This window comes from Bos javanicus, chromosome 10 (genome assembly GCF_032452875.1).
Source record: "Bos javanicus breed banteng chromosome 10, ARS-OSU_banteng_1.0, whole genome shotgun sequence".
Taxonomy (NCBI): Eukaryota; Metazoa; Chordata; class Mammalia; order Artiodactyla; family Bovidae; genus Bos; species Bos javanicus.
In genome coordinates this window covers 33,577,011-33,589,432 of record NC_083877.1, presented here as the reverse complement: position 1 = coordinate 33,589,432, position 12,422 = coordinate 33,577,011, and the positions used below count along the sequence as shown (strand labels likewise).

Here is a 12,422-nt window from a genome sequence, read left to right as displayed (position 1 = left end):
TGGAATCTGAGATCCTGTTCTTATAATCACAACCAGTCGTGAGGCAAGTTTTATGGATTGTTACAAACCTAGCATGTCTGAACAGTAAGAGCTGTTACAACTAATAACTCTGGTTGGAAAAACAATTTAAAATAATCTTAAAGCAAATATAAGCTAGCATTTGAAAACAAACAAAAAAATCCCATCTTAAGTGGCTTATTAAAATAGTGAAAGAAACCAAATGAAAAGAAAGAACACTCATACGTTATTACTACTTGGGGTTTTTCGTTTTTCTAAAAACACCTTAGTTTTGAAGATTTTTCTTCAATAAACTTTTCCTAAGTACCAGCCAGGTATATGGTCAACACTGTACTAAACATTAGGGATAAAAGATGGGCAAGATATTATTTTAAATCCAAATAATGATGTTATGACATCCTTCAAAGACATATATGAAAGAGAAAGGTAAATACCTTTCCAGTGATTTTTGATACTGATGAAGATAACTGCTGAAAGCTCAAAGTTGTCTACTGTAAATAATCAAATGTTTAGTGTAGTTATTAGAACAAAACAGCTATTCAAATCTTTATAGAGCAAATTAATAAATATTCAAAATGGAGAGGATTCCACTCATATTTCAAGTCTTAAAAACATTTATGATGTAACTATAACAGTTATTTTCTTGGGGTTAAAAAGATAGTGGGTTATTCTTTTAACGCCATTTTAGTTACCTTTGCAAATAATTACTAATAAAGTAAACCTAACATAACCACCGGAGAAGGCAATGGCACCCCATTCCAGTACTCTTGCCTGGAAAATCCCATGAACAGAGGAGCCTGGTAGGCTGCTGTCTATGGGGTCACATAGAGTCAGACACAACTGAGCGACTTCACTTTCACTTTTCATGCATTGGAGAAGGAAATGGCAACCCACTCCAGTGTTCTTGCTTGGAGAATCCCAGGGAGGGCGGAGCCTGGTGGGCTGCCGTCTGTGGGGTCACACAAAGTCGGACATGACTGAAGTGCCTTAGCAGCAGCAGCAACATAACCACTATGATAAACTACAGTTAACCTGCACTAAAATTCAAAATGTTATGTATGTCAAGTCCATTGGTGAATTATGAAACTTTATTCCTAATAAGGTGGCTAACTTAATTAGAACACTTTATAACTTCCAATACACTGCAAAATAAGAATGAGGTACTTGAGAACTGGCACTACGGTAAACTTAAGACTTTTGTCAGTTTAATTCCGGAAGTTGATTCTTTTCAAAAATGTCACATTTCGCTAGCCTCTCAGTATCCTTCAAATTAAAGTTAATATATCACATATACATCATCAGGCTCAGAATTTTTTTAAACTAATAAGAACTGATTTTTTCCCTACCCAAACATACTTTTAGTTATAAAAGCACTATTAAACCAAGATGTAATACAATCTTCTTTTGAAAGATGGGATTTAGCCTAAGGGAGATGTATATCTAAAGAAGTTCAGAATGGGAGTAAGATAAAATGAACATGACTATAAATATTAGCTTTCATTCTAATCATCTTCCTTTTCTGCTTAGATATTGGCTAGCTATGGCTGCATAATAAATTACCACAAAGAACATTTACTATCTGATAGCTTCTTTAAGTGAGAAATTTGGGAGCAACTTAGCTGTTCACTAACAGGAATAAGTACATTTCCTCTCTCTCATTCTGAGGACCTGTGAACTAAAGAGAGAAATGATCTGCTCCACATACAACCAAAATACAATGGCAGGGCAGGTAGAGGATAACTGCTATAAAACCTTCTGGTTCAAAGTAGGAGAAAACGGGAGAGTCGCTGATCCAAAGTAATTCTATAATCAAGGTGGGAATATGTTAGAAGTTCCTTGAATATGGAAATAATTCTCCAAAGCTGTTGGCTCTGCCCTTTGAGATTTTGGTTCTATGTCTGAGTTATCTTTCCATTTTATGAAAGGTAGTCAAATTTTACATGTACGACATTTTTAAACCTGCTTTGTGCCAGTGGAATTTGGGGGATCTAAGGGGTCACGCCTTAGGTTGGTGATATTTTTGCTAATTAACTCTTTTGAAAACTTTGTAAGTCTCTTGTCAATCTTACCGAGCTTCACTCTGTTAGATAAAAAGCGTAGTCATAAATCTGACTTAAACTCTTTTCTACTTCAAATTTCTGCTAAGAATACCTTTAATCTGTTTGTAAGCCCTCTTACTTTAATTAAAGGTTCTCTGAGGCTCACCTTACATCTTTCTGATTATATAGAAAAGATGTTAACAAAGGATGTTATAGTCAAAACACTGGCTTCATCTTAAGACAAACTTATCTGAGTGCCTTAAACTTACCTCTGCCGGGAAGCCAAGTCCTAATTTTAGCATAGTTCAACATATTGAGAGGATGAGATTTTTCAAAACCAGCAAGTCCTGCTTCTTTTTTTATTTGTTTGCTTAGGAGTCCTTCCTGAGCCTGTTTCTGCCAACTTCTGTTTTATCAATAAGCAGAAGCAGAACATTATCTATTTCACGTATCAGTATAGGTGACAGTATTGCTCCACTTTCTGCTACTATATAACAGTGATTTCCTTTCTTAGTTTCCAATATGGTTTTCTTCATTTTCACTTCAGTCGTCATTGGCAGTCTCTTCAAAGGCTTAACATTAAGCTTCTAACTACTGTCCCCAAGTTCAAATTATATGCCACATTTTAAAGTGCTTGTTATGGCAACATCCCATTACAGGTAGCAAAATCTGTATCAGGAATAAATTATCCCCAAACCTAAAGGCTTAAAATGACATTTATTATTTTAGTTTCTCTAGGTTATGAATTCAGGAACAGTTTAACAAGGTGGTTCTGACTCACATTCCCTACAGAAGTTACAGTTAAGACATTAGCTATGACTGCAGTCATTGGAAGTCTCCTTTGGGGGTGAATGACCTGCATTCAAGATGGCTCATGAACATGTTTACTGTCACAGAGTTTCAGGTCCTCACCACAAGAACATCTCCAGAATTGCCTGAGTGTCCCCATGACACGACAGTTGGCATCCTCCAGTATGGTGAACCGAGAGCCAGAAAGAAGCTGCAATATCTCCTATGGCCTACCTTTGGAAGTCATACTCTTGTCATTCCTACCATATGCTTTTTGTTCAGTAACAACCCACTAAGTATAGCACCTTCTCAAAGGGACAAGATTCAGATCCCATCAAAAGGAACATAATTTAAGAACCTATTTTAAAAACATCACAGTAAGTAAAAACCAAGAATTAAAATTTGACATAAAAATTGCTCTTTGTAAAATTACATTTAAGTGGAAGCCTATTTTAGAGTCTCTAGTGACAATGCACATTTTCTACTTTATTATGAAAATAAAAACCAAGCAAGTGCTTAAGTGTCTAATGAAGATAAAATATAAATAACTGTTTCAGGGGTGCTTGTGTAACCTGCTGGACTGGGGGCAATAGAGAGACTCTACTATGAAGCACAGATTCCAAGAAGCCAGCAACAGAGTAACTACTCTTCTTGCTTTGGTTATACAGTAATTCTCTTCACTGGGCTCCTCCTTTCTATTTCTGGGCTTCTGTGGTGGCTCAGAGGGTAAAGTGTCTGCCTACAAATGTGGGAGACCCGGGTTCGAAAGCTGGGTCAGGAAGATCCCCTGGATCCCTTTCTATTTCTAAATTTTTACTTTTTTTTTTTTTTTTGCCTCTTGCGATAAATTTATTATTCCTCATTCATACCTTGCCCATTTTACTACTCCATACCAAAGACTTGACATATATGGCACTAGAAGGAAATAAGATTATGAAAAGAAGACAATCGTTTTTACAAAACCATTGACTGTGATATGTACAAAGTTTGCAAACAAATCCTGCAGAAGTTATTTCTCTATACAATGTTATATGTAGAAATGAAGCAAAACCAAAGCAGAATGTTAAAAAACTCTTTTAATAGATGAATTTTAAAGAAATTCACTCTCTTCATAGGGAGCAATTCCGAAAACGCTTTTCCATTTCCAACCCCATATTTTCTTTGATTGCTGTGATTGTTGTTCAGTTGCTAAGTTGTGTCCGATTCTTTGTGACCCCATGAACTACCGCACACCAGGCTTCTCTAACCATCACTGTCTCCAAGTCTGCGTAAACTCATGTCCATTGAGTCAGTGATGCCATCCAACCATATCATCCTCTGTCATCCCCTTCTTCATCCCCTTCTCCTCTTGCCCTCAATTTTTCCCAGCATCAGGGTCTTCTCCAATGAGTCAGTTCTTCGCATCAGGTGGCCAAAGTATTGGAGCTTCAGCTTCAGTCTTTCCAATGAATATTCAGACTGATTTCCTTTAGGATTGACTGATTTGATCTCTGTTCCATCCAAGGGACTCTCAAGAATCTTCTCTAGCACCACAGTTCCAAAGCACCAATTCTTCAGCTCTCACCCTTCTTTATGTTTCAACTCTAACATCCACACATGACTACTGGAAAAACCACAGCTTTGACTATACAGACCTTTATCAGCAAACTGATGTCTCTGCTTTTTAATATGCTAAGTTGGTCATAGCTTTTCTTTCAAGGAGCAACTATCTTTTAATTTCATGGCTGCAGTCATTGTTCACATTGATTTTGGATTGTAAGAAAATGAAATCTGACACGGTTTTTCACGTTTTCCCCATCTATTTGCCATGAAGTGATAGGACTGGATGCCATGATCTTACTTTTTTGAATGCTGAGTTTTAAGCCAGCTTTTTCATTCTCCTCTTTCACCTCCATCAAGAGGCTCTTTAGTTCCTCTTCACTTTCTGCCATTAATTGGTATCATCTGCACATCTGAGGTTGCAGATATTTCTACTGGCAATCTAGATTCCAGCTTGTGATTCATCCAGCCTGGCATTTGGAATGATGTACTCCTTTCCCCATTTTGAACCAGTCTGTTGTTTCATGTCTGGTTCTAAATTGTCCTGCATACAGGTTGTGATTCATCCAGTCCAGCATTATTTTCGTTGATACCAGAACAAAATAGAACTTTGGAAAATAATTAACTAAAAAAATATTTATTTTGTATTTTATTACTTACACCTAATTAACTGAAATTCACTATAAAATAATAACTAGTGGTCAATAAAATAAATAGATTCATATATTACAACACAAATAAGAACTCTTAAATGTATAATAAATATGTTAGGATACATCCACTGAAAGCAAATTACAGACACAAAAAGATTGAAAATCGTAAACTTGAAACACTAAGGGCACATAAAAATATTCCCTATTTAAGTGAAGTTTCGGAAAAAATCTATAGTACAATGATATGGTAACACATGCATACCTATTGACTTGTACAGAAAAACACTCAAAGGCTACATTTAAAAATATGTATGATGGTTATCATGGAAGACAGCATATTTATGTTTTATTTTTTGAACTTTGCTATACTTCTCACATTTTCAAAATGAAAACCATTTTTATTTTCTGATTGTAAATGTACATAAAACAGTCTGCCACATCTTTAGGTGATTTCTATGTTTATAATAATATGAAAATTTATATAAGGTATACATATAAATTTGGTTTTTTTCTCTATTATTCTAAAAGTACTAGTACTTTAGGATATTAAAAGTACTAAAAAGAAAACCATACAGCTCAGAATCCCACAATCCAAAAGCAACCAACAAAATTATTTATCATTTTAGTTGAGTAATGATGGATCATAACACCACATAATTATGTTTTTTACTACTCAATATATTACAAGTAAATTACAAATAATAAAATTTTTTTACGGGTCTTATGACAAAGATACCTTAATTAATTCAACCATTTCCATTCTATTTAGATAATTTTTATTATCAGTATTTCACACACGCTCAAAAATCTGTTTATAAAATTTTTGTGTGTGTCTCTATCCTTTCAAATTCATTTACTTGATCAACAGGCATGAATGTTTCTATTTTTATGGCTTTTAAATATGTATTACCAAACTGCTTTCTAAAAACAATCTACCAAGCTACATTTTCTCTAGCAGAGGGTCAATCTGTCAACTTCATGGAAAGATCCAGTGAGGGGTAAAATTAACTTTTAAAATCTTTGACAATTTGGTAACTAAAGAATGTTAATTTGTACTACCTCCTGAGATTAAGGGTGTTCAAGCTTATCAACATTTCGCACTTATTTTTCTATGAATTTTTAATACAAGTACCTTATGTATGGAATGGGATATCTGTGATGGTTAATTTTATTTGTAAACTTGACTAAGCCATGGTATCAAGTGGTTTGGGCAAACATCAGTCTAAATATTGTGAAGGTAATTTTCATATGTGATGAACATCTAAATCTAGTAGACTCAGTAAAGGAGATAATCCTCCATAAAGTGGGAGGGACCCATTATGAAAAGACTTATAGACTGAGGTCCCACAAAGAGGAAGGAAGTCTGCCTTGAGACTGCCTTCAGACTCAAGACCAAAACATCAACTCTTGCCAGAATTTCCAAGATGCCTGCCTATCTGCCTGCCCTGTGGATTTTGGACTTGCCAGCTCTCACAGTCTGATGAGCCAATTCCTTATAAAACTGAACAAAATCACAGCAAAAGAGACACAGATGTAAAGAATAGACTTTTGGACTCTGTGGGAGAAGGTGAGGGTGGGATGATTTGAGAGAACAGCATTGAAACATGTATATTACCATATGTGAAACAGATTGCCAGTCCAGGTTCGATGCAAGGCAATTGATGAGACAGGGCACTCAGGGCCAGTGCACTGGGACAACCCTGAGTGATGGGATGAGGAGGGAGGTGGGAGGGGGGGTTCAGGATGGGGGACACACGTAAACCCATGGCTGATTCATGTGAATGTATGGCAAAAACCACTATAATACTGTCAGGTAATTGGCCTCCAATTAAAATAAATTAATTAATTTACAAAAAAAAATTTAGAATCACATCATAAATTTCTATACAAAAACATTTGTGATTTTGAATGGGTTTGCATACAAATCAATTTTAGGGGAAATTGCAATTTAAACAATATTGAATCTTCTAATTGTGAAAATTTCAGTCTTTATAATCAGGCTTTTCTAACAAGTTTTTTTCTTTCAAGTTTTTTATTAGATTTATTCCTAGGAACTTTATACTTTTTGATGCTATTATAAATAAAATCTTTCAAGTTTTTTTCATAAAAAAAAAACTGAACAAAATCAACCTCTCTCTAAATGTAAAATGTATATATGTATACATATACACACACATACATACACACAAATTTCCTGACAAATATGGCATCTAAAAATTTCCTAAGAATTTATATGAATTGTTCATTTATTAAGGCTAGTGATTTCCACCACATCCTTCAGGTTTTGAAATTCCTTTGAAGTCAAACTACTTACTTGTAAATTATCTTCTGTTCCTTCAGCTTCATTTTTAAATGATGGGCATCCTAAGAAAACAAGTAAAAGTTGATTAAGCATAGAATTTTTGTCTTAGATTTTAGAGTTGCTGACTAATTGATAGTATCACTAAGATACTATAGAAGATTGATCAGAGATCATTCTGGACTGCCCGGCAACTAGTCAGATGTTGGCCACTCATACTTGCCCCTTTGTTAAGAAAAACAGAGAATAAAGTGATTGTTTTCCTCTTCTACAGGTAAATTTCCAGTTACTTATTAAAGAGATGTATTCTGTGAAAGTGCACTATCTCTACTAAGTCCTCCCCTTGATTTCTCTGAAATACTCAAACTGCGAGAAGAGTATATGCATTACGTTCCTCTGTTCTTCAGGAGATACCCACATGATTTATTCAATTTTTCTAAACACTCTGACCTAAGAAACAGTATTCAGTACCTCAGCTAGGATTTTAGTCACTTTAGTAATAAAGAAAACAAATGAGCTTGAATCCACTATTGATAATCAATAGTCATTTGTTGTTATTGACTTTTGAGCACCAATGATTCTATAGAACTTTTTATCACATTCAAGAGTGCCTTTAGTTTCAACAAATTAATAAGAATTTATTTGAGCAAAGTATCCTGAGTTTATTTGCTACCCTTGAAGAGAAAGTTGACCTATGGAAAGGGCTGCATAGTTTATTCTTACTATCATAGAAGGCTAAGTAAGAAATATTTAGTGTGATTTTTAAAATCTGTAATAGTGGCTGGTAATAATGCTACCAAGTATATATTTTTTTAAAGTTCAAAAACAATGAGATAGGCTGAGTACTGTCGTCTACTCTATTTGGCGAGGTGTTTATGAGCTTCTCCTTATTAACTACTTTTTAAAAAAGATAAACCATTCTATCTGATCCTAGAGACAGAAGTATGCTCTTATGGGGGTATGAGTGTGGGCATAAAATTAATTCAAAACACAAAATTCCAGCAGCCAGGGATAACAATTTTCTTTTTAAAGTACTGCTTCTTCCACACTAGCTAAATATCAGAATTAACTGGGAAACTTAAAAAAAAAAAAAAAATACTGATGCCAGAGTACAATCTCAAACCAGTAATGTCAGAATCTCTGCTGGATGAGGCATTTGGCATCATATATTTTTTTATTTTTAAGTTTTTTGCAATAGTTTAAGAACCATAAGCACTACAGGAGAATCTAAAGATTCATATTCACCTCCCCCACCTCCTGCCTAAATTCATGATATATAAGTTGATAATTTCTCATCACATTTGAAATGCACAGAAACGTTAAAGAAAAAAGGAATGCCTCAGCTCTATTCCCCAAGTAGTTGGATTCAAGTGGTCTGGAGTGAGGACCAGTTATTCTATTTTTCAAAAGCCTCCCAGGTTGATTCACATGTTCAGCCAACAGTAAGAACACTGATATAGGGAGAATTTATGGGTTCTTGTACTAAGAATAAAATGACTGCCATCATTTCATGGAATTTTTTTCTGAATAAAAAATCAAAAATTGTTTTCCAAATTCTAGTCTTCTAAAGTAGCTAAAACATTATTTAACTACAGCTTCACTCACTAACAATACATATTTGTGCTAAGTTTTTTGATGTTCTTGCTTCTGGCTTGTCTCATAATTAGTTCACGTTTTCTAATTTTTTTACTAAAGTCCCATCTTCAAAATGTACAAGTCACATGCTGTCAACACGTTTTCATTCAGTTGCTTTGTATAAGAAGGTTATTTCTACTAACAGATATATTTTCTTTCTTAATTAAAAAAACAAATTAAATCTTAGTTATGACTTCTTTGGGGGAAAGAAATGACTTTTGAAGTGATTTCATTTTGTTTAATTAAGCAAAACCCAGTCTTACATGTAAATATTCTTCCTCCCTTTTAAACTTGCAAGCTTTAGAGTTTATGATCTAACAGACTGGTAAGATACACAAAGGGATAGGTTGCAGTCTCTGCCAATCCTTATTAATGAAATCAGGTAAAGACTTAAGAAAGGTTTTGTCATAGATTAACTAGAGTCAACATATATTTAATTATTATACATTTTCTGCTTATAATTACCAAAACAAGGATATGAGTAACACACACATGCAGGATTTTGAAAGTTCTGACTGCTCCTCTCTTTTTGAGCCCTTGAAGTCACTTCTACTATATGTAACTAATAAATTAAGGAAACAGTCAAAACAACCTACCTTGAGAAATATCCTCTATAGCTCTCCGAATGCCTCTATCAAAAGCCCTAGCATCAGCAGGACTTTGAAAGGTAAGGCCAAATTTCTTGTCATCAATCTTCCAGTGGTGAAATGTTGGAGTGACCTTATTGTAAATAAGGTCTTTTTTAAGCATACATTCCAAAACCACCTGCCAAAAGTTAAATGCCAAAAATTACTATACATGTATCAAATGAATTTAACATAACTCTTAAATACAAAGTTAGTTGAGAAAAGGGCTGTTGTTATATTTTAATAAAAGCATCCCTCCATTAATGTGAGGTCTTGTTACTTAATCTACTCACAAAGTCACTTGATTCAGAAATTAATATGGGATTAAAGAAGATTCTGGAAAGATGGCAGAGTTCTTAAGAAGCCCCAGGTATCTATCTCCCTACCTAGACAAAACTGGCTGGCAATATCTATCGGATGAAACTATGTTGGAACCTTAGAGTCTGCTGAAAGCTTGTAATTTTCAGGAAAAGACATGGACAGTAAACTGCAGTTAATTTTGGTCAATTTCAGCTATTAGCTTAGTAGCAGCACCAACCCTCATACCCATTTCCAGCCATAGGGCAGACAGCTGTGCACATGTTCCTGGCACAGCCTGCATACAAATTACAAAAGCCAAGGTGAGTAGAAAGGACCTTATCCTTCAAGAAATAGAGAATTTAACACAGTAATCAACTAGACCAAACAGACATACGAAACACTCTATTCAGTAACAGAACACACGTTTTTCTGAAATGCACAAGGGACATTTTTCAGGATATACCATATGTTAGGCCACAAATTAATCTCACTATATTAAAGAATATGGATATCATACAAAGTATTTCTGACCAAATTAAGATAAAGTTAAAAATCAATAACAAAAGGAAAATTGGAAAACTCAAAATATTCTGGGAATTAAACAACCAACTTATCAAAGAAGAAACCATAAGGGAAGTTGTAAGACAAAGGAAACAAAGAAAGCAGTACTAAGGGGAAAATGTATAAGTATAAACACTTGCATTAAAAAAAAAAAGGAAAAATCTTAAATCAACAATATAACTTTAAAATTTAAGGAACAAACTAAACCCAAACCTAGCAAAAAGAATAAAGGAAATAATGAAGATCAGAGGAGAGACAAAGTAGAGACCAGAAAAATAATAGAGAAAAATCAATGAAACCAAAAGTTGGCTCTTCAAAATGATTTTAATAATGGACAAATCTTGAGCTAGAAGGACTAAGAAGAAAAAGAGAAATCAGAATCAAAAATGGAGACATTATTACGCCAATTCTACAGAAATAAAAAGAATTATGAGAGAGTACTGTGAAAAACTGTACACCAACAAATCAAATAACCTAGATTTAATGGACAAATTACTAGAAAAACAAGACAGATCAAGTAAGAAACAAAAAGAAAATCTTAATAAATACATAATTAGTAAGTAGACTGAATCAATAATCAAACATCTCGTGACAAAGAAAAACCCTGGGCCTAATGGCTTCACTGGTGAATTATATCAAACATTTAAAGAACTAATACCAGCACCTCAAACTTTATCAAAAGACTAGAGTAAAATCTTCCTAATTCATTCTATGAGGACAGCATTATCCTGATAACAAAGACACTACAAGACAACTAACTATGTAACAACATCCTTTATGAATATGAAGGACGCAAAAATCCTTAATGTAAAAATCCTCAACATTTGCAAACCAAACTCAGCAGTACATTAGAAGGACGATACATACTATGACCAAACTGGATTTATTCTCGAAATGCAAGGACAGTTATAAACACATAAAAACTGATCAAAGTAATATCCTACATGAACAGAATGCAAGGAAAAAATCCACACGATCTCATCTGAAAAAGCAGAAATAGCACTTAACAAAATTTAGGAGAGCAAACTGCCAATATCCGTTGAGTCATAGAAAAAGCAAGAGAATTCCAGAAAAATATCTACATCTGCTTTACTGATTACACCAAAGCCTCTGACTGTGTAGATCACAACAAACTATGGAAAAATTTTCAAGAGACAGGAATACCAGACCACCTTACCTGCCCTCCTGAGAAATGTGTAGGCAGATCAAGAAGCAACAAGTTAGAAATGGACATGGAACAACAGACTGGTTCCAAATTGGGAAAGGAGTACGCCAAGGCTGTATATAGTCACCCTGCTTATTTAACTTATATGCAAAGTACATAATGTGAAACGCTGGGCTGGATGAAGCACAAGCTGGAATCAAGAGTTCTGGGAGAAATATCAATAACCTCAGATACACTGATGACAGCACCCTTATGGCAGAAAGTGAAGATGAAAGTGAATGAGAAGAGTGAAAACTTGGCTTAAAACTCAACATTCAAAAAACTAAGATCGTGGCATCCAGTCCCATCACTTCATGGCAAATAGATGGGGAAACAATGGAAACAGTGACAGACTTTATTTTGGGGGGCTCCAAAATCACTGCAGATGGTGACTGCAGCCATGAAATTAAAAGACACCTGCTCCTTGGAAGAAAAGCTATGACCAACCTAGACAGCATATTAAAAACCAGAGACATTACTTTGCTGACAAAGGTCCATGCAGTCAAAGCTATGGTTTTTCCCAGTAGTCATGTATGGATGTGAGAGTCTGACTATAAAGAAAGCTGAGCACCAAAGAACTGATGCTTTTGAACTGTGGTGTCAGAGAAGACTCTTGAGAGTCCCTTGTACTGCAAGGAGATCAAACCAGTCAATCCTAAAGGCAGTCCTGAATGTTCACTGGAAGGACTGATGCTGAAGCTGATGTTCCAATACTTTGGCCACCTGATGTGAAGAACTGACTCACTGGAAAAGACCTTG

The 12,422-nt window shown here is 34.8% G+C and overlaps 1 protein-coding gene across 1 annotated transcript in view; it reads right to left on the bottom strand.

Moving 5' to 3' along the window:
- SPRED1 (sprouty related EVH1 domain containing 1) overlaps positions 1-12,422 on the bottom strand; it is a 122,991-nt gene that overhangs the window by 27,578 nt on the left and 82,991 nt on the right. Inside the window, exons 3-4 of the mRNA XM_061430716.1 lie at positions 9,569-9,737; positions 7,353-7,402 (exon numbers count right to left, since the gene is read on the bottom strand). Coding sequence (XP_061286700.1) covers positions 7,353-7,402; positions 9,569-9,737 — 219 coding nt within the window. The remainder of the gene's footprint in view (positions 1-7,352; positions 7,403-9,568; positions 9,738-12,422) is intronic.